The sequence below is a fragment of the Eumetopias jubatus genome, unplaced genomic scaffold (genome assembly GCF_037043125.1).
Source record: "Eumetopias jubatus isolate StellerSeaLion01/CBP00866 unplaced genomic scaffold, mEumJub1_p1.0 scaffold_12, whole genome shotgun sequence".
Classification (NCBI taxonomy): Eukaryota; Metazoa; Chordata; class Mammalia; order Carnivora; family Otariidae; genus Eumetopias; species Eumetopias jubatus.
The window spans coordinates 112330287-112356850 of record NW_028274818.1 but is presented as its reverse complement, the minus strand read 5'-3'; the positions used below and the strand labels follow the sequence as shown (position 1 = coordinate 112356850).

Below are 26564 nucleotides of genomic sequence, written 5' to 3'. Positions count from 1 at the left end.
GACCTTGGTTCGGGTGGGGTGGGCCTCCATCCTGCCAGTCCCTGGTGTACTCAGCACACCGAGCTGTCCTCCTGTCTGTGGTCCAAGTGTGCTGACACGCGCTAGCCCCACCCATCCGCTAACCTGTCCCTCTCCTCCAGAGGCCGAGTGGCCGTGGCCGTGGAGCAGACCAGCCCGGGAGCCAGATGAGCAGAGAGGTCTGTGTGCACTCCTGGCCTTGCTCCTACTACTTAGAACCGGAGAAGCGATGGGTTCCTGGAAAGCTTTCATTAAGTTCTCACTCCCTGAGATTTACAACTGATAAAACCGGGGAGGCACTGGTCAGCTTCCCCCTGTCTAGTGTGATTGAGATCAAGAAGGAGGCTTCTCACTTTGTCTTCAGGTCTCTCACCTGGAGAAGGACCACCTCAAGCACTGGTTCAGCTCCTTGCAGCCCAGTCGGAATGCAGTCTTCAGCATCATCGAGCATTTCTGGAGAGAGCTGCTGCTGTCTCCATCGGAAGCACCGCTCCCTGTGACGAAGGGGAAGCAGCTGACTGGTCTGATGGCCTGTTCCCAGAATTGCCTGGAAGAGACAGCCTGAGTCCTCCACCATCAGAGCGAGCAGCTGGACAGCATCACCAAGGGCCTGGACAAGATGGAATCTGACCTGGACGTGGCTGACAGGTACAGGGGGCGTTTCTGACACACGGGTCACGCCCCTGCCGTGCGCAGTGACGCCGGGTGGGCGTTGGTGAGGGACACATTCTGTGCCTGGTGCAGAGCTCCAGTCTTGTGTGAATAAGGAAGGCTACCTCGTTTCATCCTATGGGGGAAACAGGCCGAGGGGCCAGGTCACACACATGAAGTTGCTGTTCTGCACGGCCATGTGGCCGCAGGGTTTGAGCTGAAGCTCTTTGGCTCCAGGAGCTGCCGGCTGTGCTGAGACACCAGCCACTCCCAAACCAGGGACCCCCTCCAGTCTTCTAAACAGTGGGGGCCCCAGGGAGCTTTTGTTTATGTGGCTGTGTGCTGACATTGCCGCATTTCTTTAATGTTCTTTTAACAAAAGGCCAACTGATAGGGCCCCTGGGTAGCTCAGTCGTTGGGCGTCTGCCTTTGGCTGGGGTCGTGATCCCAGGGTCCTGGAATCAAGTCCCACATCGGGCTCCCTGCTCAGCGAGAAGCCTGCTGCTTCCTCTCCCGCTCCCCTTGGTCGTGTTCCCTCTCTTGCTGTATTTCTCTTATGTCAAATAAATAAAATCTTAAAAAACAAACCAAAACAAAACACAAAAGTGAGAAGATGAACCTGAGGCTAGAGAAGATGCTTGTAGTATCCACTTGTATTCTCACCCGGGGATTCATACCCAGCTAGGTAGAGAGCTCATATGTCAGAATGAGAAAAAGCCAGTTCAGTAGAAAAATGGGCAGGACGATTGATTGGAGTGTAGGGTCAGCTGCCGTCATGGAGATCCTCAGATCCTGTGGCTTGCAGAAGCTGGGAGGCTATTTCCCCCACAGAGAGGTGCAGGGGAAGGTCGGCGTCCCGGGCAGGTCAAAGGCTCTGCTCTGGGTCACGCCCCGGGGCCCCGTGTTGGCTCCGTGGCTGTGTAAGAAGCTGTTGGCAGCAATCTTCCCAGCCACTGGGAAGGGGGCACAGGGAGGCCAGTGCACACGGCCTTGTTTTTAAGCAGATGAGCCCAGCCCATGAAAGGGAGGTACTGGCACCCCAGTAATTAGAGAAAGGTAAATTAAACCAACAAGTACAGATGTGAGACAACACCGACTGATGGTCAGGGTGTGGGTCGGGACGAGACGTCTTGTATCGCTGTCACTGATGGGACCTGGCCCGGCCCCTGGCAAGACCTAGCTAAGCCGAAGGTGCACAGACCCCATGACGAATCCCAGCGTGTGTGGATGGGCACATTCACTGAGGCAGCTGTAGTCAGTCGATCCTCAAGGGGATGCAGTAATTAGTCACTACTATGTAGTTTTTGGAAAGAGATGAGGTCCAGAGCCGATGGCCAAGGAAGAATTCTTAAGATGTCTTCAGTGCAAAATGGTGGTTTTATTAAAACACAGGGACGGAAACTTGGGCAGAAAGAGCTGCTGCTGGGGGGTATGAGGAGCAAATGATGCTGTACTTTGGGGTGGGGTGGGGAGTAAAGGGAGGTTCCAAAAGGATCTTCATCTGCTAAGGACGACATGGGTTACCAGAGCCCTTGCTATTGTCAGACCAAGGTGGTTTTTCCTTGTAGCCAGGCATTAACGGTAATGCAGTATTTCTCAGTAGGCTGCAGGGTATAAGGACAAAACATTTTATCTACCTTTCCTTCTGCCTTTGTTTCCCACATCACTGCCAACTCGGATTCAAGACACTGATTGCTTTTAGATCTGCACAGACTGACATGGATCCACCTCAAAGCAATGTTAATAACACAAAACCAAGTTGAAAGTAGATGTGTACAAAAGCAAAATTTATAAGAGTTTTTAAATGGGTAAAGTAGCAAAAATGCAGGGAGCACTGAACTGCAAAAGGCCACGCTGGAGGGGCATGCGCAGGGCCACACGTGCCGCAGTTGCACAGCGAGCTCCCACAGAGCCGCCAATGGGTGCTCCTCGTGGGGGTCTCCTGGCTCTTGGGGGTCGTTGGCACAGGTGTTCGGTGAGCATGTGATGCGGTTCTGCCTTTCAGTTTTAAAGTGTGTTCCTTCTGGAACGCCCGTTGTCTGGTTATCGGCCGTCCTGGATTGATCTTCTGATAGTGTCTCATTTTTCTCCTTGTCTTTTTGTTCTACTATTTCTTGAGTTTCATCTTTGGGGTGGTCACCATAATGGACAGCAGAGCCAAAGCCGTGATCAGAATAGTCTGACTCCGAGAGACCTTGCTCTTGGAGGAGAAGTAGATGGGCAGTTGACCCAGTTCTTTTATTTTTTTAAGATTTTATTTATTTATTTGACAGAGAAAGACATAGCAAGAGAGGGAACACGAGCAAGGAGAGGGGCAGGGAGCCCAATGCGGGGCTCAATCCCAGGACCCCAGGATCACCCGGGTGCCCCAGTTGACCCAGTTCATACTTTGGCTGGGTCAAGTGAGCAAGCCTCTAACTTGAATTAAAAAGCACTCATGGCCCCTGAATCAGCTCCCAGACTTGAAGACTGAGTTTGCAGTTTCGAAACCCCTTGAATGATGGGGAAGCTGGAAGCACCCCAGTTTGCTCCTAAAAGTTTACACCTTTGGGAGCCCCTGGGTGGCTCAGTTGGCTAAGCATCTGCCTTTGGCTTCGGTCATGATCCCAGGGTCCTGCGATCAAGCCCCACATCAGGCTCCTTGCTCTGTGGGGAGCCCGCTTCTCCCTCTTCTCCCCACTTGTACTCTCTCACTGTCTGTCCTTCTCACTCACTCAAATAAATAAATAAAAGCTTTATTAATTAATTAATTAACTAAAGTTTACACCTTTGTTCTTTCTCCCAGCCTTCCCCCACGGGACTTGTGGCATTTAACCAGGGTGGCCGTGCACTGGGGAGCAGGAAGCCACCAGACAGTTTGGGACCCCTGGATGCTGGAAGTGACCTGATGGCAGCAGACCAGTCAGAGTTGGGGCTTCTGGGGGTCAAGGGATCAGTGGAGTTCTAACTGAGGTCTGCCTCGTAGTGTCACAGTGGGCCCAGTAGGCCCCGAACCCATCCCAGTCCTGGAGCACATCATCCAGCAGCAGGCAGAATCGCACACTGGTTCCCTGACCTGTGTAGTGAGGGCTGTTCTGGTGGCCAAGCCAAGTGGGAGCCTCTGGACTGCCTAGAATAGTAACCTCTTCTTGGAGGGATTTCTGAGATCAGTGCCCCCATCAAGGACTGGAAGGGTGCATGGATAGTGAGCCCTGCATCATCTGCACTCAGCTCACTCACTCGACGGTGCAGAACAAAGATGGATTGTCTTAAACTTACCAGGTGGTACTCTTAATTGCAGTTGCTGTTCCCGATGCTTGAGCAAATGAACACATCCTCTGGAACGTTCTCTGCAGTGGTCTGTCTGGCAAATGCTCTTAGGAAGGACCACCAGATCAGCTTGCTTTCAGCCGCCAGCAGTGCATTGTATCGTCCCACCTCAGGGGTATACCAGCTCTCCAGCCCTGTGTCATGCTTTATGTCACAGGGCCCTTGACTGTCTCTCCCTTCACAGGATAGCATGCTGGCCCATTACATGGGGGATACCATGCGGACTGGCTCAAGGAAGAAGTAGCAGCTACTCTAGATGCACTGGAAAGATGTTTGCTTGTCAGAGGTGGGAAAGAAATCTGACAGAAATTAGATACTTTCATCCTCATTGAAATTTCTAGGGATCCAGTGGAGTGGGGCTTGCTGAGGTATCTTTTTATGGTGAAGGATAGATTTTGCATCTGGCTCTTCCTATAACCAAAAGGAAGACACACTTGGGGTGTCTGGGTGGCTCAGTCGCTTAAGCGTCCAACTCTTGGTTTCAGCTCAGGTCATGATCTCAGGGTCATGAGATTGAGCCCCACATCATGCTCTATACCCAGTTGGAAGTCTGCTTGAGGTTCTTTCCCTCTCCCTCCCCCCTCTCCTCTTCCCCCCCACTCACACACATGCTTGTGCATGCTCTCTCTCTCTGTCTCAAATAAATACAATTTACAAAAGAAAAAAACAAAACTAAAAGGAGACATGGCGCCTAGTGAGCCCCTTAGCATTTTGGAAGCGACATACTCTTCATTTGGGTGTGCTTCTCTGGCCAGTTACCAAGTGACTTGAAAAGATGCTAGTTTTGAGTGGGGTCCGGAATAAGAAGGCTCTGTAGCAGGTCAAGGTGCCACCTGGGCCACATGATCCAGCAGATCCAGTGGCGCTCCAAGTATCTGCGGTAGACAAAGGTGCTCTTTGGAGCCTTTGTGGACCTTTATAGGGAGTCACAGTGTAGGATTTCAAAACAGAGCCCTGCTACAGGAGATCAGGCTCTAGCAGGCCCTGAAAGCATAGGCTAGGTCACATGGCCCCCACTCCTGCCATACCGCCTTTTCTCTCCCAGCCTGCACCGAGGGCACATTCCCTACCTGGGGAACACCCTACAGTCAGTTGACTGAGGAGGAAAATTGTGGAGCCTGGTTTACAGATGGTTTTGTGCAATATGCAGGCATGACTCAGAAATCCTCCCAGTGGGCTGAACTTCAAGCCATGCACCTGAAAATTCATTGTGTTGGAAAGGCAGTCTTGTGCATAAAGTCTTTTGACGCACTCTCAGCCTCATAAGAATGGGTTTTAGGCCTGGAACACATAGCCTGTGCCAGACTTATCCCCTAGTAGGGAAATGGCTTTCCCTGTTACAAGCTCTACCAGTGCTCTTTTGTTCTACAGAAGCATGCATGCGGGTGGCTCTCAGGCACACCCCCAGTCTTCTGTATTTTAGACTCCATAGTTGGGGGGTGGGGGGTTGGTCCTTGAGCTGAAGCGTTAGAGGGATATACATAAGCCGTTTGTCCTGCATCGGCTGCCAGGGGCACCTGATGTCTCTGAGGTACCAGTGCCTACATTGGACCTGATTTTGTTCCGTCTCTTCTCCATGTGAGTAAAGCTGGGTAAGGCATTGCTCCATCCAGTGCTTGACCATGTTGTGTTCTGTGGTAACTCCAAGATGGCTGTGGGCAGACGTGTTTGGAGGCCCCTGAGATTGGTGACCGTTGTGTGCTACTCTGCTCAACAGTTTCCTTGGAAGGAGGAACGGCTAGAGGCTCAACTGCTTACTGATTGGCTGTGGCCGGTGGTTTGGCTGGATGTTTGGGGAATGGAAGAAACATGATTGGAAACTTCATGACAGGGAGGTCTGGGGTAGAAGTATATGGATAGACTTCTCTGAGTGGGACAAAAGGCAAAGATGTGTCCCATGTGAACGCTCACCAGAGTCTCTTCAGCAGAGGAGGATTGTGATAATCAAGTGGCTAGGATGACCTTTTCTCTGGATCCCAGCCAGCCTGTTTCCCCAGCATCTCCTGCAGTTGCCCAGTAGGCCCATGAGCAAAGTGACCACGGTGACAGAGATGGAAGTCATGATGGGTCTCAGCAACATGGACTTCAACTCACCAAGGCCAGCCTGGCCACGGCCGCTGCTGCACACCCAAACTGGAGACCAACACTGAGTCTCCAGTATGGCTGTGTTGTCTAGGCTCCTCAGCCAGCTACTTGGTGGTTGGTGATTGATTACATTGGACTGCTTCTTACTGTGAATCTCTTGAATGTGGCAGGTCGCTTGTCTCTTCTTGCTTTCAAAACTCTGTTTTTGTCTTTGGGTTTCAACACTTTAACTATGATGTATCTCCGTGTGGATCTTTATAAGTTTATCCTTCTGGGGGAGTTGTTGAGCTTTGAGTCTTTTCCAAACTATTTTTGTGAACCATGTCTTTCTTGTTGTGTGTGTTCATTGAAATTTCTCTTCCCTTGTGTCTCCATTCTTAGATATCTGGCTCCCATGAAGGGAAAAGGAAATAGGGCTTGTCTCTTTGAATTCTCTAGCTGGAAAGCTGCTTCAGTTCATGGTGGTTGAAACCCCTATGCTAGCCTCTCTGCGATCAAAAGCAGCAAAAGGGCCCCATAGAACTCGAAGAAAACAAATGTGTGTGTGTGTGTGTGTGTGTGTGTGTGTGTGTGTGTGTGTGTGTGTGTGTCTGTGTCTGTGTGTATACTAAAAATCTGGATTATACGCTTCCTACTTCCTGGAATTCCGTATCTCTCTTTAAATGAAATGAAGACAAATTGGCAACCTGGTTTTGATATCAGGAGTTTGCTGGAATCTAGTTGTAAGTAGTTTGGTTGTATTTCCATTGGCATCTGTGAGTAAATAGTGTGGCCTTGGTGTTGACGTGTTGGAAAATGGCACTCTTGAATGACAGTTTGGCTCTTCACAGTTGAGCCCTATGTAGCTCAGGACTTTGAGGATGTTTTCCATTGTCTTCCTAGTGTATGTTATTGCTAAGTTGTGTAGGATTGTGGCTACTGTTTTCCCCCTTTCCTAGATATTCTGATGTTTTATTCTGAGGTGTCTTTGTAGATTTTTTTAAAACAGTCTTCTCATTTACATACCATAAAATTTACTCATTGTATGTAACAATTCAATGATTTTTGGTAGATTTACAGAGTTGTGCAGACATCACTATAGTCCAATTTTAGGTCAGTTCCGTCACTCCCAGAAGTTGCCTCAAGCCCTTTGGCAGTCACTGTGTTCTTGCCCTGCCCAGGTCACCACTGATCTACTCTTTCTGTGTAGATTTGTCTCTTCTAGAGAGGTCACATATGCATCATGTTTTTGAGGTTCATCCTGGTTGTAGGATAGATCAGTACTTTGTTACTACTTATTTGTTCTTTTTTTTTTTTTTTTAAAGTAGGCTCCATGCCCAACATGGGGCTTGAACTCACAACCCTCAGAGCAAGAGTCCCATGCTCTACTGACTGAGCCAGCCAGGCGCCCTGTTGCTTTATATTTCTGGCTAATATTCTGTTGTATGATCTATCACATTTTGTTTATCCCTCGACCAGTTTTGACGGGCATTTTCTTGTTTCTGCTTTGTTGCTATTATGAATAGTGCTGCTTTGGATGTTTGTTTTCCTTTCCCTTGGAAGGGAAGTTGCTGGGTCTCTTTAACATTTTGAGAAACTGACCAATTGTTTTCCAAAGTGGCTGCACCATTTTACATCCCCACCAGTAATGTATGAGGGGCTCCAGTTTCTCCACAACCTCACAACACTTGTTACCTATCTTTTTCATTATAACTCTCCTAGTGGGTGTGAGGTGGTGTCTCACTGGGTGGTTGACTTTCATTTTCCTAGTGATAATGAGTATCCTTTCATATGTTTTTTCCATATGTGTATTTTGTTTTCAGATTCTTTGAGCATTTTTTATGTGGTTGTGTTTTTATTATGGAGTTTATAAGAGTTCTTTATAGAAGTTGTTAAGAGTTCTTACAGAGTTCTGGATAAAAGGCCTTTATCAGATACATGATTTGAAAATACTTGCTCCCTTTCTGTGGATTGTCATTTTCTTTTCTTTTTTATAAGATTTATTTATTTATTTTAGATATGGCGTGGGGAGGGAGAGAGAGAATCTCAAGCAAACTCCCCACTCAGCATGGGGCTCAGTCCCACAATCCTGAGATCATGAACAAGAGCCAAAATCAAGAATTAGACGCTTAACCAACTGTGCCACCCAGGTGCCCCCATTTTACTTTCTTGAAGATATTTTTTGAAGCAGAGAATCTTTTTTTTCTCCAAGGAATCAAACAGAATTTATTTTCGAACTAAATAAGACAGATTGAGGGGTGCCTGGGTGGCTCAGTTGGTTAAGCGCTTGCCCTCGGCTCAGGTCATGGTCCCAGGGTCCTGGGATCGAACCCTGCATTGGGCTCCCTGCTTGGCGGGAAGCCTGCTTCTCCCTCTCCCACTCCCCCTGCTTGTGTTCCTGCTCTCGCTGTGTCTCTCTGTCAAATAAATAAATAAAATATTTTTAAAAAAAGATTGAGTAAAAGAAAGTTTTACCTCAACTTTCCCAATAGACATTTTCTCCTCAGACTGCACGTTATCAATTTTAAGTCCCATCAGTGGCCTTCATAATATTCACAAAGGATGTCCAAATTGTGTCATTTGGTTGAAGATTCAAGTTTGAAAATAACAATCTTTCCACTTTTTGTGCTTTAGATTTTTTTTTTACACTAATCTCTGTTCCATATGGAGGGTTTGAACTCATGACCCCAGGAATCAAGAGCCACATGCTCTACGAACTGAACCATCCAGGTGCCCCCACTTTTGTGCTTTAGAACAATTCTCAAAACACATTATGATGCTCCCAGCTCATAACTGTTCAGTTAATTTTTTCTTCTCAAAATAACTTAGAGGAAGAGATTCATTTACTTATGTAATATATATATATATATTCAAAAACAGAACTCATCCAGTTTCTCCCATGTTCATGGTGGGAAAAACTAGTGCAACCCAACAGATGTAGCAAAACATCTGTGTCCTGTTTTGGCTTCTTTGTTTTAAGGGACCAGAGAAAATCCTTTGTTGTTTTCCTTGTGGTTTCAACATAACAGTACCAAATGTCCTTTTCTTCCCCCCGATCTTGATCCAGCATCCAACATTGATCTTTTATATTCAAAAAAATGAGCTTTCCAGAGCTTTGCAGTTTCCCTTCTTCAGACACTGCCAAGCAGACTTCCCTCCCTGGAGCATGTAGTCTGACCGTGGGAGATGACTATGGCACACGTGCACCCGGGCCCACTTCGTGGCCACACCCTCGACTCCTCCTCCAGATACCAGCATCCCAGGGCCTGACTGCATCTCTCATGCCTGTGGCCCAGACCTGGCTCGATGCAGGCCTAAAAGATTTAAAGTGTATCTGTTTTTCTTTCATCATTTGCCTTTGGTGTCATATCTGATTCATTGTCAAATCCAAAGTCACAGAGGTTAACTCTTTTTTAGTCTTTCTGTTTAGGTCTGTGATCCACTTGCAGTTCATGGTATGAGAAATGGGCCCAACTTCTTTTCTTTTTATGTGGGTATCCAGTGGTCTCAGCAATATTTCAATTCAGTGTTTTCCCATTGAATTGTCTTGTTGTCCTTGCTGGAGACCAGCTGACCCTGCACGTAAAGGCTTGTTTCTAGACTGAGTTCTATCATTGATCCACGTGTGGACCCTATGACAGTACCACACCATCCTCATTTCCATAGCTTTGTAGTAAGCTTTGCACTCAGGTAGTGGGAGTCAACCAAATTTATTCTTGTTTTTCAAGATTGTTGGCTAACCTGGGTCCCTTGCATTTCTATATGAATTTCAGGATTAACTGGCCGGTTTCTGCACAAGAGCCAGCTGGGATTTTGATAGAAATTGGACTGAACCTGGAGCAGTTTTGCCATCCTAGCAATGTAATTATTAGTGTGGTGTAAAAACACTTAAATCTGCTGTTTTATTTTTGTGCTACTTGTTACCTCTGTTGCTCATTTCTTTTTTCCCCCCTGCCTCCTGTAGGTTACCTGAATATTAATTCATAATTCCATTGTGACTTACCTACACTGTTGTGAATGTATGTCCTTACATATATTCTTCACCGGACACTCTAGGTATTACGTTGTATATGCATAATTGGTCACAGTGTGCTGGTGTTGACATTTTTTTAAAAGATTTTATTTGTTTATTTGACAGAGAGACACAGCGAGAGAGGGAACACAAGCAGGGGAGTGGGGGAGGGAAAAGCAGGCTTCCCACAGAGCAGGGAGCCCGATACGGGGCTTGATCCCAGGACCCTGGGATCATGACCTGAGCCAAAGGCAGCCGCTTAATGACTGAGCCACCCAGGCACCCCTGGTGTTGACATTTTACCCAATTGACCGGTGTGTAGAAACCTAACCACTGTCTTTATGTCTGTTTACCCTACCAGATTCATATAAATCCTCTGTAAGTTAATTATCTTAACTTCATTTTCCTATTTGAGAACCACAGCAATTTTGTAATTTTTACTTCAAGTGCCATACATATTTTAGCCAGCTCAAAAGAAAAAAGCAAGTGCATTTTATTTCCCTATATTTGTACTCTTTCTGTTTCTCTACCCTCCTTCCTCATGTTCTAGGATTCCTGCCCTTATCAGTTCCTTTCTGATCCATCGACTTCTTCAAGACATTCTTTTAGGGCAGCAATTTCTTTGTGGGTTTACTTCCTCTGAGAATAACTCAATTTCTTCTTTATTCCTGAAGAAAAGTTTCACTCATTGTGGAATTTTGAACCGACAGTTCTTTTCTTTGAGCACTGAAAACCATTGCGCCACTTCTTTCTGGCTCCATGCTTTCTGACGAGAAGTGCGCTGCCATTCAAATTGATTTTCTCCTGTAGGTGAGGTCTCTCGTGCCACTGTCAAGATCTTTTCTTTGTTTAACATAACTTCACGGTAATTTCTTTGGTTTTATGCTGTGCGGGTCTGATTAGTTTTTTTTTTTTTTTTTTAACTCTATGGGCTTATTTATGTCTTTTTGCCTAAATTGGGAAATGTTCGGCCATTATTTGTTTGCGTCCTTTTCCAGCCCCACGCTCTTTCTCTTCTCCTGCTGGAGTGGTGGTGATGAGTGTTCAGTCTTTTGTTTTGGACCCTTGGGTTTGTTGTCATTGTTGTTTTTAGTATTTTCTCTCTGTTGTTCAGATTGGGTAATTTCTGTTATTTGATCTTTAATTTCACAGATTCTTTTATCTGTCATCTCAGGCTGCAGTCTACATCTACCCATTTTTTTTTATCGTATATTGTATTTCTAAGTTCAAAAATTTCCGGATACTTTATTGTGTCTTCTGTTTCTCTGCTAAGACTTTGTGGTTTTTAATTTATTTCCAGCATGTCCATAATTGCTTGTGGAAATACTTTTATGATGGTGCTTTAGAATTCTTGTCCAGTAATTCCATCAGTTTCATCCTGGTTTTGGCATTTGCTTCTATTTTTTATTTAAGAAGAGATTTTCCTGCTTCTTGGCATGGTGATTCATTGTATCCTGGACATTTTGGGTATTAAGACTCTGAATCTTGTTTTTCTGTTTCAGCAGAGCTTTCCCCGACATGGTGCCCCAGGAGTAAGAAGCTGTTTCCTATTGGGGCGCCTGGGTGGCTCAGTGGGTTAACCATCTGACTCTTAATTCGGCTCAGGCCATGATCTCAGGGTGGTGCGATGAAGCCCCACGTTGCGCTCCATGCTGGGCGATGAGACTGCTTGAGATTCTCTCTCTCCCTCCCCCACTCTCTCTCTCTCTCTCTCTTAAAGGAAAGAGGGAAAGAAGGGAAGGAGAAGGGAAGCTGATTCCTCTTACTGCCGTGTGAGGATGAGAGCCCCAATTCCCCACGTGGCCCTTGTTTGTGCCTTGGGATAGGAACAGACACCTGTTGCTGCTGGCTGGGAGTGGGATTTCAAGCTTCCTCATAACTGTGCCCTAGCTGGGAGAATTGGGGGGGTCTTGTTACCATCCCCCTCCACTGAGCCAGTAAGGTTTCCCTTGTTACTGATGGCTCTTCATGTGGCCTTCGCTACCACCATCCCACTTAGGGGAAGGAGTGCTCCTGCAGCCAGGTAAGGGTGGATGTCGAGGCTCCTCAGGTACTTTTTCTGACACTGCTCCAGTTGGGGAAAGCACACCACAGTATAGCTGACTGAGGGTGGACATCCATGCCACCCTTTTTTTAGTCGAAGTATAGTTGATACACAATGCTCTGTTAATTTCAGATGTACAACATAGTGATTTGACAAATTAATGATATACTCAACACAAGTGTAGCTTCCATCTGTGTTGGTATTAAAATACCGTTGACCATGTTCCCTATGCTGTACCTTTTCTCTCCATGATTTATTTGTTCCATACTGGAAGCCTGTATCACCCACTCCCCTTCATCCATTTTGCCCCTCCCCCAACCCTCTCCCCTCTGGCAGCCATCAGTTCTCTGTATTTATGGGTCTGTTTCTGCTTTTTGTTTGTTCGTTTGCTTAGTTTTTTAGGTTCTACATATAAGTGAAGTCATGTAGTGTTTGTCTTTCTCTGTCTTATTTCACTTACCATTAATACCCTCTAGCTCCATCCACATGCTTGCAAAAGGCAAGACTTCATTCTTTTTTGTGGCTGAGTAATATTCCACTGTGTGTGTGTGTGTGTGTGTGTGTGTGTGTGTGTGTGTGTGTGTCACATCTTCATTATCCATCTAGGGAGACCCTTGGGTTACCTCCGTATTTTGGATATTGTAAATAATGCTGCAGTAGAGATAGGGGTGTAGATATATTTATCACTAGTGTTTTTATTTTCTTTGGGTAAATACCCAGGAGTGGAATTACTGGATCATATGGTAATTCTGTTTTTAATTTTTGAGGAACCTCCTTACTGTTTTCCAGAGTGACTGTACCAGTTTGCATTCCCATCAGCAGTGCAAGAGGGTTCACCTTTCTCTGCATCCTCACCAACACCTGTTGTCTCCTGTGTTGTTAATTTTAGCCATTCAGACCGGTGTGAGGTGATATCTCAATGTGGTTTTCATTTGTATTTCCCTGATGATGAGTGATGTTGAGATCTTTTCATGTGTCTTTTGGCCACATGGATGTGTTCTATGGGAAAAGGCCTATTCAGATCCTCTGCCCATTTTTTAATTGGATTGTCCATTTGTTTTGGTGATGAATTGTATAAGTTCTTTATATATTTTGGATATTAACCTCTTATCAGATATATCGTTTGCCAATAACGTTTCCCATTCAGTAGATTGCCTTTTTGTTTTGTCAATGATTTCCTTTGCCGTGCAGAAGCTTTTTATTTTGATGTAGTCCCAACAGTTTGTTTTCACTTTTCTTTCCATTGCCTAAAGAGACATATCCATAAATATGTTACCAAGGCGGATGTCAAGGCGATTTTACTGTATATGTTTTCTTTTAGGAGTTTTATGGATTCAAGTCGCACATTTAATCCTTTAATCCATTTTGAGCTAATTTTTGTGTATGGTGTAAGAAAGAGTCCTATTTCATTCTTTTGCATGTGGCTGTCTAGTTTTCACACCACCATTTGTTGAAGAGACTGTCCTTTCCCTGTTGTATATTCTTGCCTCCTTCGTCATAGATTAATTGACAGTATAAGTGTGGGTGTATTTCTGGGCTCTCTGTTGTATTCCTTTGATCGGTGTGTCTGCTTTTGTGTCAGTACTGCGTACTGTTATGATTACTACAACTTGGTAGTATATCCTGAAATCTGGGATTCTGATACCTCTACCTCCAGCTTTGTTCTTCTTTCTCAAGATCACTTTGGCTAGTTGAGGTCTTTTGTGGTTCCATACAAATTTTAGTATTATTCTAGTTCTGTGGAAAATGCTCTTGGTATTTTGATAGGGATTGCGTTAAATCGGTTGATTGCTCTGGGAATTATGGACATTTTCACAGTATAAATTATTCTGGTCCATGAGCATAGTATGTATTTCAATTTGCTTGTGTCATCTTTGTTTGTTTGTTTGTTTTTAATCAAGGTCTGATAGTTTTCAGAGTAGAAGTCTTTCATTTCCTTGGTTAAATTTATCCCTAAGGTATTTTATTATTTTTGGTACATTCGTAAATGGGATTTTCTTTTCTAAATTTCTCTTGTTGCCACTTTGTTATGGGTGTTCATATTCTTAAACTACTTCTTGCTTCAGTTTTGGAATGTTGGGTGTTTTGAGTATTTTGTCTATTTCATATAAGTTGTCCCATTTATTGGTGTAAAGTTGGGTATGATATCCCCTAGAAGGCTTTCCAGGGCTAAAAGAATCTATGGTGATGCCTCCCTTTTTATTCCTGATATTGGTAATGTGCATTTTCTTTGCTTTATTCTTTTTTTTAAGATTTTATTTATTTATTTGACAGAGAGCGAGAGAGCATAAGCAGGGGGAGCAGCAGAGGGAGAGGGAGAAGCAGCCTCCCCACAGAGCAGGGAGCCTGATGCGGGGGATCCCAGGACCGTGGGATCATGACCTGAGCCAAAGGCAGATGCTTAACCGACTGAACCACCTAGGCAGCCCTCTTTGTTTTATTCTTGTTCATGTCTTGTAAGGGTTTAATTTTTAAAAATTACTTCAAAGAACCAACTTTTGGCTTTGTTAATATTTTCTTTTCTTCTGTTTTCAGTTTCATTGATTTCTGCTTTTCCGTTCTTCTACTCTGGGTTTAATTTATAACTTTTCACAACAGAAGCTTAAATCACTGATTATAAACCTTTCTGAGAAGTTTTCAAATACACACATTGAGAACTATAAATTTTCCTCGTGACTGCTCTATTTGCATCCTGCCATTTCCTGCATATTGTTTTGTTTCATTCACTTCCGATATTGTCCAATTCCCTTTATTTAGAATTGTACTTAATCTCCAAATATTTGAGAACTTTCTATTAGTCTTTTGTCATTAATTTCAGATTTCATTTCTTTGGGGACAGATGGTATACTTGAAATTTATTGAGACGTGTTATACTCTTTTCTTAAAGTTCTGAATATACTTTAAAAGAGTGTGTATTCAGCGGTTGGATGATGTTTCCATAAATACCAGTCAGCCAGAGTGGATTAAATAGTGTTTATATTCTTACTCATCATTTTTGTCTTCTTGCTGTGTTAATTATGGAGTGAAATTTGTTGAAATCTACAACTGTGATTGTCTATTTCTCCTTTTAGTTTTGTTAATTTTTGCTTAATGAATTTTGAAATTGTGTTAGATATACATGTTTAGTATTAAGTCTTTTTGTCAAATTGACTCTCTTATTATTATGTATTCTCTGTCTTTATCCCTGGTAACACTCCCTGACTTAGAGTTTATTTTCGGCACAATATGTCTTTTTTCCAGTCCCTTTGCTTTTGATGTTTCTGTGTCCTTATATTTCAGTGTTTCTTATAAACAAGACATAGCTGTGTCTTGGTGGTTTTTTCTTTAATCCAGGCTGACAGTCTGCCTTTAAATTAGAGGATTTAGTCTATTTACATTTAGTATAATTACTAATATGGTTGAGTCTAACTCCACCATCTTGATATTTATTTTCTGTTGATACCATTTGATCTTTGTTCCTTTGCTTTTCTTTCCTGCTTCCTTTTTTACTTTTGCTACAAGGTCAATCTGTTTGTATTTGTGGGTATTTTACAGTGGTGCCATCCACTGTGGTAGCCACTAGCCACATGTACTTAAGTTGAAAATTCAGTCCCTCGTGATATCAGCCACACTCTGGATGCCCAGTAGCCACACATGCTTGTTACCACATTGGAAAGGAGAGATTACTGCAGAAAGTTCCAGATTGAGGTCAGGATTTATTTTGAGTCAGAATTACCCAGGGTCCAATGTGAAAAGGGCATCGTTCTAGTCAGAAGACGTGTGTTCATGTTTTGTGTTTACTACTGATGGGCTTTGTGTCCGTAGGCCTACGAGATCCTGCTCTTAGCCTCAGTTTTCTTTTCTAAAACACACGGATAGTAATTCCTGCTCTTCCGCTTCACGCAGTGCTTGTGGAAAAGAACACTACAAAATGGTTAACAGTTTTCAGGAAAACATTAAAACTCAGTTGACTGTGTTTCTGTGTTTTGTTTGGTCTTTTAGGTTGCTGACAGAGCTGGAGTCCCCTTGGTGGCCCTTTAGCTCCAAGCTTTGGAGGATGCCAGCAGAAACAACGCCCAAGGGGGGCACCTCAACGGCTAGTCCCAAAGCTCTTGAAAAAGAAGGGGTAGTGGTCCAAATTCCTGCTGTTATCTCCCAGGGAACAGCATCTCATGTTAAAGCAGGAAGTCTTACCATCCTTGTGTCCGGGTTGGAAATCCATGACTCGAGTTCTTTGCTCATGCACAGATTTGAAAGAGAAGATATAGACGACATTAAGGTTCACACACCTTATGAAATTAGCATCCTCCAATGGTTCATCGGGAAGCCAGACATAGCTTATCACCTGATATCCGCCAAGATGCCCGAGGCTGTCCCCATTTTGGAGGTGCAGTTCAGCAAGAAGATGGAGTTGTTAGAAGGTGGCTTGACACCCGGAAGTGCCAGCACATCTTCCCCAGCAGAGAAGGGCTGCTATGTCTGGCAGGTGGGTGAGTGCGCGTCGGTCTTCAGGGGCACGGCCTGTGGTACACCGTTAACGTGCTGTGTCACTGAGAGCATCTGCTGGTTCTGTGCACCACTGCAGACTGTCCATTTGTTTGTAAATGAGAACACTTCAGACCGTTTTCCTCAGTACCTGCAACCTCAGACTGTGTGAGTCCCACAGCGCGGGTGTATCACACACTGGACGGCTGTGTGGGTTTCCCCTGAGCTCAGCAAGGCTCAGTGGCACTTTCAGAACAGAGGAAGGCTCCAAGGTAGGCGATTCCCCCTTTCCTGTGTGTGACTCAGGGCACCTAGCTGCCCACCCTGGTGGGTGTCCAGTCCCTCCACCCCTGACCTTGGCATCAGTCTGGGACATCCCAGCCCACCTTCCAGGGACATGTTTAGGAATCAGAATCTCTGAAAACTGCAGCATAGTTTTTGTGGGTTTGCAGGCCTCCACCGTCGGTGAGGTGTGCTGTCCTCCGAGTGTCTCTGGGGAGCACGGAGCTGGGCATGGCCAGGGGTCGCAAGGGTCCCAGGTCGCAGGCCCAGCCCCAGCCTCGCCCACAGCAGCCTGGGGTCATCTGACTTCTCAGATTTGCCGTCCTGATGGTATCCGGTGGCATCTTGCTGGTGTCTTTATTTTCATGTCTGACGTGGAGCATCTGACGCTCCTTATTGCTTTTGGGCTTCACATGTTTCTCTGTGGATTGCCTATTCTGTGGTTTTTGTTTTTTTATTCTGCTGTGCTGTTTGTTTAGTCCATGTTGTAGGTATGCATCCCTGTTGGCTTTAGAAGCTACCACCTCTGCCAGACTGTCATTGTCCGTTACAGAAATCCTTAATTGGGTAAATTCCCCTTGAGTTTGTTTCTGCACCCATCTTAAGAAATCCCAAAGTCATAAAATACCTTATTTTCCCATAGGTGATCTTATGTCTGTGTTACTGTGATTTTTCTAACAGGCTAGTAGGCTTTCCTTATTGACTTTGATTGCTGGATGTCTGTTACAATAAGAGATATGTTTGCTTCTTTTTGTTCTGAAGTGATTGATTTCAGTGCTAATATGTAACCTGGTTCCCTAACACAAGAATATTTTGATGTTATTCTACATGGCTTCACGTTTCAAAAGAAATTTACCTGAAAATAGATCTGTCCCATAAGCACCAAAATTTTGGAAGTGTTAATGTAAACAGGTAATTTTTTGGCATTTCCAGATTTTTCTTTGGCCCTTCTCAAGGCAGGACTGGGAAGCCCGTAAAGGGGCCGAGAAGGGTGGGCAGTAGAAGGGAGCCCAAGACCCTGATGAGGGAGGCGTCAGGCCAGGCCGTCGGTGCCCCCACCCTGCGGTTTGCCCCTGGGGGGCTGGGGCTGGTCAGTGAGGGGACCTGGGGCTGTTAGGCCTGACACAGAACGCCTTCAGCCATTGATTCTGCTGATGGAGAACTCCCCGTGCCAGGCACAGTGCCGGGCCCCCACAGTCCCTCTTGTCATGGAGCTCCACGACATTCGTGGGTTTTCTGTGTACCTGGTGGTTTTGGAGAGAGTGTTGCGTGCCAGTTGCGGGATGCCAGCACACTCTATGCAGGGGATAAGAGGCTTGCTGGGCCTGCTCTGACCCCGAATGTCCAGGTGCAGACAGGGCTGGAGAGGAGCAGGAAGTGCGTGCCAGGGCCTCTGTGGCCGTGGTCCAGCAGCAGGAGCCTAGGTGAGTGTGGATTCCACAGGGCCCGCCATCAGGAAGGGCACAGGCCAAGGCTGTTGACCACAGGCTGCACGTCTTCCTCCTCAGGGAAGCCTCACATAAAGTCAGCTGGTGCTGGGCCTTCGCCACATCCAGAGACACGTTCTCAGCAGCACCTAGATTCAGGATGTGTGGCCTCGCCTGTCAGTCACAGACGGTGTGTGTGTGGAAGGAGTGGGACCACCTCCACGATGACAGATGGGTTTTCATCCTGGTGCTCACTTTAGCCTCTGGGGTGGAGGGGTTCCCACAGCATGTCTGCATCTGCATGGAGCAAGAGGTGCCATGCTCCCTCGGGGAGGCCACCCTGCCCCGGGAGTGGATGAGGGCGCAGGTGATGAGGAGGGGAGGCAGGGGAGAGGCCAGCACGTGGGCTTGGGAGCAGAATAGCAGGACTGCGTCTGGCTTGCTGGGGACTTCACGGGAGGCCTGGGCGGGCCCTCTCTGTCACCTCTGATGTTGTTTCCAGCACCTGTGTTTTCACTGTCCCACAGTGGAAAATGCAGAAGCGGTGGGGGTGGAAATCATGACTTGACATCTCAGAAATTTACCCCGTCCTCCCGAAGCCGTGTTGGTAGCTGTGTGGCCAGCGGGGGGCAGTGTCACCACAGGACCGGGTTTGCCTTGCGTCAGTGTGGGGAAGAACTTTCCAGAGACCTCTGCAGTCCTGTGCAGTGTAGGTGGCCCGGGCAGCGACTGGCCCCAGGGGTCTCCTGGGCTTCAGGGGCTGGGAATGACACAGGTGGCCTGCGTTCACCCTGGGGAAGAGCAGTGGAAAATGGCTGTTTTCTTGCACAGCATCTTTAGGATACCCTTTACATCTTAGCGTGGATTCAGACTTGAGGAAGAGCTGGGAGGAGAGTCCCCCGTGGCTGCCATCCTCACTGTCACAGCTGACGAGCCTGTCTGAGCTCTGTCTAGATCCCCTCGTGCTTGCCGTTGCAGGACACCGTCTGGAGTCCCCCACGACGGGTGGTGTCTCCCTGGGCTCTCCTTACTCTGAAGGTCTCGACGGCGCGTAGGAGGCGTGCTGAGGTTTTGTACACCGTGTCGTGATTGCACTCTTGTCTCATGTTGTCTCATGGTCCTGGGTTGATGGTTTTAGGAAGAAGACTCCAGAGCATGGCCCATGCTTAGCAATTGATGGTATTTTGGGTAATTTTTGTCTTTGTTGTTTGCCAGTGGCCACGTTTGAGAGAAGCTTTCTCTGACCACCTCATTTAAGAGACAACACTCGCCCTCGGGTGCTGTTGCCCTCTGATTGGCTGCCGTGCTCTCACACTGGGACAAGTACTGCATCTGGACAGGACGCAACTTGTCTCTTGATGACCACATCTCCAGCACCCAGAACAGGCCCAGGCATCCAGGAGCACACTCATCTGCATGAAATAGTACACATCTGGGACCCAGACTTCACCGTGCCCAGGCCGCAGTCCTTGAACCTGACACTCCCCCCTGACCCACGGCCTCAACTCAGACCACTGAGGCCATTCACAGCACCAGCACATCAGGCCTGTCATGCCCCTAAGCTCTAAGCCTAACCCCAGGTTGGCTATTGAGCATCTCTTCCCAGAGCCTTGCTCCAAAGCACCAGGTATCCGGGACACCCGAGCAGTATCAAGGGATTCGGGCTGCCACCTGGAAGGAAACCGCACCAATGTGAACTCTGGAAAGCACTCAGAGCAGAACTCCGAACGCCCATCCCTGCGAAACTGCACTTTCTGTGCCGCCTGGCGGCAAACCCTGAGCCTGACTCCCAACCTGATCCCACCCTCAAGACACACTGCCCATCCCAGCTCGCCACAGTTCCCACAGACCAGGAGTGCCGTGCACCTGGGCCCTAACCCTAACCCTAACCCTAACCCTCACGTGGCTTCTGAGAGATCTCTCCCTAGGTCCCTGGCTCCATGCCCCAGGGATTTGCGCCACCGAAGCAATACTGGAGGACACAGACTGACACCACAAAGCAAAATGCACCATTTGGCACTTCTGAAAGCGCTGAGAGCAGGAGAGCTATGCCTGCCGTACCCCTGGGCCCTAACCCCGACCCTAGGTGGGCTCCTGAGTGCCTTGTTTCCGCAGGTCTCGCTCCAGAGCCCCACGGACAGGGCACACCTGAGCAATACCAGAGGACTCAGCTTGCCACCAAGAAAGAAACCCCGCTGGTTGGAACCCCGGAAAGGATTCACAGCAGGAGAGCGCTGCATGCCCACCCCAGCGAACCCACACTTTCAGCGGTCCCCTGGCCGAAAAGAAGAGCAAGACACTCACGCTGACTAAAGACACTCACGCTGACCCACACCCTCGACCCTCACCTCCGGGAACCTCAACGCAGCGCTGGCACATCAGACGTCCCGTGCCCCTATGTCCTAACCCTCACCCTGGGTTGGCTGCTCAGGGGTCAGTCCCCAGAACCTGTCTCCAAAGTCCCAAAGATTCGGGACACCTGAGCAATATCGAGGGACTCAGGCTGCCACCCGGAAGGAAAACGCGCCATTGGGAACTCGGGAAAGCATTCGGAACAGAACTCTGAATGCCCAGCCCAAGGAACGCACAAATTTTGCACCTTCTGGCAGCCAACTCTGAGCCTGACACTCAACCTGACCCACGCCCTCAAGACAAACCCCCGAGAAGCAAGCCACAGTGCTGGCACGTCGGGCCTGCCGTGCCCCTAGGCCCGCACCCTATCCCTCGCTGGCTTCTGAGGGCTATGGCCCCAGAGGCCTGGCTCTAAAGCCACAGGGATCGGAGGCACCTGAGGAATACCAGAGGATGCAGCCTGTCTCCCAGAAGGAAAACGCACCATTGGGAACTCAGGGCAAAGCTTTCCGAGTAGGAGAATCCTGCGTGCCCATCGCAGCGAAATGCCACTTTCAAAGGCCCCCTGCCCACAAACCCTGAGCCTGAAACTCATCCTGACCCACACCCCCAACTTGGATCCCCCGTACCCCAAAGCTTGCCCCAGAGTGGCCAAATCAGGACTCCAATGACCCTAGGCCCTAAGTCTATCCCTAGTGTGGCTTCTGAGTTTCTGTATCCAGAAGCCTGCCTCCAAAGCCCCAGGGATGGCAGTAAGTGAGCGACATCAGAGGACTCAAATGCCAAAAAGAATTCAAACGCACTACTTGCAACTCTGGAGAGTGTTCCGAATAAGAGAATTCAGAATGCACATCCCAGCCAACGCACAAATTTGGTGCCCTCAGGTGGCCAACCCTCAGCCTGATACTAAACCTGGCCCACTCCCTCAAGACAGACCCCCCAGAGCAGGCTACGGTGCTTGCACGTCAGGCCTGCCATGCCCCTGGGCCCTATCCGTGACCCTACAGAGGCTTCTGAAGGGTCTGTCCCCAGGGGCCTGGCTCCAAAGCCCCAGGGACTGGGGAGACCTGACCAGGGCCAGAGGACTAAGCCTGCCAATAAACAGGAAAAAGTGCCATTGGGAACTCCGGAAAGCTTTCTGAGCAGGAGAACTGTGTCGGTCCATCCCAACGAACCCCGAGTTCAACGTGCCCAGGCCACAATCCCTGAGCCTGACACTCCCCACTGACCCACGGCCTCAACTCAGACCCCAGGAAGCTCATCACAGTGCCGGCACATCAGGCCTGTCACACCCCTAGGCCCTAAGCCTCACCCTAGCTTGGCAACGGAGTGGACTGTCCTCGGACCCTGGCTACGGAGTCCCAGGGGTGGCTGTAACTGAGCAACACTAGAGGACTCAAACGTCAAAAAGAATTCAAACACACTACTTTCAATTTCGGAAAGCATTCAGAACCGGAGAAATCCGAATGCCCAACCTAGCGAATGCACAAATTTGGCGCCCTCTGGCGGCGAACCCTGAATCTGATGCTCAACCTGACCCTCTCCCTCAAAATAAACCTCCCAGAGCTGGCTACAACCTTGCACGTCAGGCCTGCCATGCCCCTAGGCCCTAATGGTGACCCTATGGATGTTTCTGAAGGGTCTGTCCCCCAAGGGGCCTGGCTCCAAAGCCCTAGGGACTGGGGACACCTGACCAGTGCCAGAGGACACAACCTGACACTAAAATGGAAAACGTGCCATTGGAAACTCCGGTAAGCATTCCGAGCAGGAGAACTGTGCCGGTCCATCCCAACGAACCCCGATCTCAATGTTCCCAGGCCGCAATCCCTTAGCCTGATACTCCCCCCTGACCCACAGCCTCAACTCAGTCCCCAGGAAGCTCATCACAGCGTTGGCACATCAGGCCTGTCATGCCCCTAAGCCCTAAGCCTCACCCTAGGTTGGCTTCTGAGCGCTCTGTCCCTAGAACTAGCTCCAAAGCCACAGGGATTTGGGACACCTGACAAGTATCAGAGGACTCAACCTGCCACCTCAAAGGAAAACGTGCCATTGGGAACTCCGGTAAGCATTCCGAGCAGGAGAACTGTGCTGGTCCATCCCAACAAAACCCAAGTTCAACGTGCCCACACTGCAATCCCTGAGCCTGACACTCCCCCCGACCCACAGCCTCAGCCAGACCAGGGAAGCTCATCACAGCGCCGGCACATCAGGCCTGTCATGCCCCTCAGCCCTAAGGCTCACCCTAGGTTGGCTTCTGAGCGGTCTGTCTCCAGAGCCTGGCTCCAAAGCCCCAGGGACTTCAGACACCTGACCAGGGCCAGAGGACTCAGCCTGCCACTAAAAAGGAAAACGTGCCATGGGGAACTCCAGTAAGCATTCCAAGCAGGAGAACTGCGCCGGTCCATCCCAATGAACCCCGACTTCAGCGTGCCCAGGCCGCAGTCCTTGAGCCTGACAGTCCCCCCCGACCCATGGCCTCAACTCAGACCACTGAGGCCATTCACAGCACCAGCACATAAGGCCTGTCATGCCCCTAAGCCCTAAGCCTAACCCTAGGTTGGCTTCTGAGCGTCTCTCCCCAGAGCCTTGCTCCATAGCACCAGGTATTCGGGACAGCCGAGCATTATCAAGGGATTCGGGCTGCCACCCAGAAGGAAACCACACCACTGGGAACTCTGGGAAACGCTCAGAGCAGAACTCTGAATGCCCATCCCGGCGAAACTGAACTTTCTGCACCGCCTGGAGGCAAACCCTGAGCCTGAAACTCAACCTGACTCCCGCCCTCAAAACACACTGCCCATCCCAAGCTCGCCACAGTTCCCGCAGACCAGGGGTGCCGTGCACCTGGGCCCTAACCCTAACCATCACGTGGCTTCTGAGAGGTCTCTCCCTAGGTCCCTGGCTCCATGCCCCAGGGATTTGGGCCACCTGAGCATTACAGGAGGACACAGACTGACACCATAAAGCAAAATGCACCATTTGACACTTCTGAAAGCATTGAGAGCAGGAGAGCTCTACCTGCCATGCCCCTAGGCCCTAACCCCAACCCTAGGTGGGCTCCTGACTGCTTTATTCCCACAAGTCTCGGTCCAGAGACTAACCCGTACCCTAACCCTAACCCATACTGTAACCCTAACCCATACCCTAACCCTAACTCGTACCCTAACGCTAACCCATACCCTAACGCTAACCCGTACCCGTCACCTAAACCCTAACCCCTAACCCGTACCCCAACCCGTACCCTAACCCGTACCTTAACCCTAACCCATACCCTAATCCTAACCCGTACACTAGCCTGTAGCCTAACCCTAACCCGTACCCTAAACCATACCCTAACCCGTACCCTAACATTAAATCCTACCCCCAAACCATAAATCCTATCCCTGATGCTATCCAAAACTGTAACCAAAACCCTGAACTTTAACCCCTTTCTTCTTTTTCCCTGGCCTGGAGTTTCCTTGTTCCCAACCATGTGCATAGTCTCCGTTCCATGGAAAGTTCATCCCCCTAAAATATTTCTGAGTCTCAGTTTTAAATCTGCACAGCTCAGTCCCATTCAGAATGGTTGCCTTAGGTTCTAGGGCTTACCTGTAATTAAAGCTCCCAGGTGTACCCATGAGGATTACTCCTGCAGCCCAAGTCGTCTCGGTCCTGGAAAGGCAGTCCACTCTCCTTCAGTCTCAAAGCACATTTTTGTTGGATAGGGTAAGTTCTTGTGGGCCCAAGAGCCCCCTCCCAAGACCCAGCCTTTCAAGATTCTTGCCCTGTTCCAGGTTCCTGCCTATCTGGACCTCCATATTTTGTGCATAAGCAGTAGGTACCTCCCCAGCCTGCCAATGTCAGCTGGGGTCTCTCAGGCCTGTGGAGGACAACCTGGTCCCAACCCATCTGCTGGTCACCTGGCTGTTGGGATCAAAGCCCCACAACTATTTCTTTGGCAGCAGTTTTAATGTGACTATCAGCCCCAGGACCGTCTGCCTGTTCGATCCCCAGCTTCGTCAGTCCTCACAGGTGTCTACTATACGGAGATAACATGTTATCTAACATTTAATCCGCTGCACCGGCCAAGGAAGCCCACTCTCCTCCAGCTCAGCCTTCAAAGGAAATAGGTACATTTGAGTTAGTACAGGCTTGGAAATGGATAGATTCCACGTACCCCCAACAGCCCGCTCCTGAAACCAGGCTTCTTCTGAACTTCTCGCTGTACAGATCCCTGGGTACATCCCTGTGTGGGACGTGTGTGTGCAGTATGCAGTGATCAACCAGTTTTGTGTGTCCAGGACCCTACAAGCCAGTGGAGTTCCGACCTCCACAACAAATTGACCTTCTGAAAGGAGGGGGCACACCCCTGAAAATCGTTGTGTGGTGGTAGATTTCCACGTTTGGACTGATTGCACACTGGGGATGCTGAGTTGCACAGCAATCAGTGCTCCCAGCTGTTTCATTGAAGGGTACCCCAGCGAGTCTGTGGAGCCCCATAATGGCAAGGATGTGCAGCTTCCTCCAGCTGGGCCTTTAGGGGGAATATGTACATTTGGACTCATCAAAATGGTGCTGCTGTAATTTCTTATCCTACTTTAGTGCTTCATATAGAGATTTTCAGACATAGACACAGTGACCCAGCCCGACAGCACGTGGTAAGAGTTACAAGGGCCTCGGCTATTTAACAAAACCGAAAGTGACAACCAAATAATGCAGCACAGGACTTGCGCGTCCTTGATGAGGACATAATCAGGAGCAAGTTATTCAACCAAACCAAATGCAAATTTGTTTTTACAATTTTCATGTGTACTTTTAGTCTTTGCTTCATACAGCCACTGATAACTGAGGAAACTTTCAAGTGCAGGATGTCTAAATATTTTTTAAAGATTTTTATGTATTTGAAATAGAGAGTGAGCAGGGGGAGGGGCGGGGGAGAGGGAGAAGCAGGCTCTCCACTGACCTGGGAGCCCGGCGGGGCTCCGGCCCTGGACCCGGAGATCCTGACCTGAGCTGAAGTCCGAGGCTTAACAGACTGAGCCACCCAGGCGCCCTGGGATTTCTAAGTATTTTACTAAAGAAGACACGAAAAGGCCACAAACTACAAATGCCTACACCAAAGAGGGAAACACGGCCCAGCTGCATTTACCCGTGTCCCCGCCCCTCAGCACCGCAGGAGGCCCGCCCGCCGCCCGCCGACCCAGCGGCCAAGCAGCCCTACCCAGGCCCGGCCATCCCGGGCACCTCCCGCCCGCCCTCCCGGCACCGCGCTAGCCAGCCCGTACCGCGGAGGGGTCCTTCAGGCCTCGGGCCGGGCAGCCCTCCTGCGGGTCCTTGTGCGGTTGCCTAGCGGCTGCGAGGACGCGAACGGAGCCGGAAGCGGAGTGCGGCGCCGAGAGAACCCGGCTGGGCGGAGGGCTCCGGGGCGGGACCGGGGCGGAGCGGGACCGGGGACCGGGGCGGGGTGGGGCGGGGGACGGGCGCCGACGGGGACATGGCTGGCCGCCGGCGGGCCCACCGGGGGAGTCCGGGGTCGTACCTCGTTTCCCTCAGGTGGCAGGCCCAGCCTTGGGATGCACCGTCCTTGGGCCCCGGGCGGGAGAAGCACGGATCGCTGGGTTCATTCCGCGGTGTGGGGGCGAGGGCAGTGCAGCCTGACGGGGAAGGTTGGTTCCCAGATGTGTCGGGTGCCCAAAAGATGTTGGTCGAATGAGAGAGGCCTTGCGAGGTGGATGGCGGAGCGCCAGCTGTTGACGGTCTTCGAGCCTGGAGTTTAGGTCTGGGTTTGGCTTTGGAGCAGGTCCCTCTGCTCCAGGGGGAGATGGAAGGGGCAGCCCCTCGCTGTGCTCACCAACCACCTACCGCTTGCCATACACGGGTCATGAGATGAGGGTACCTGGGTCAACAAGGCTCAGCCCTACCTGAGCAGCGGTACCGTCAGGGAACTCTGGGTCCTGTGGCC

At 48.9% G+C, this 26564-nt stretch overlaps 1 protein-coding gene across 1 annotated transcript; it reads left to right on the top strand.

Moving 5' to 3' along the window:
* Positions 1-173: 173 nt before the first annotated feature.
* LOC148162911 (synaptosomal-associated protein 47-like) lies at positions 174-26260 on the top strand. Its single transcript, XM_088017082.1, is given in 8 exon segments — positions 174-390; positions 393-666; positions 16080-16730; positions 17962-18071; positions 18193-18268; positions 20980-21136; positions 25771-25986; positions 26156-26260. Coding segments are annotated over 8 exon segments (1794 nt in total). The 5' UTR covers positions 174-185.
* Positions 26261-26564: the final 304 nt, after the last annotated feature.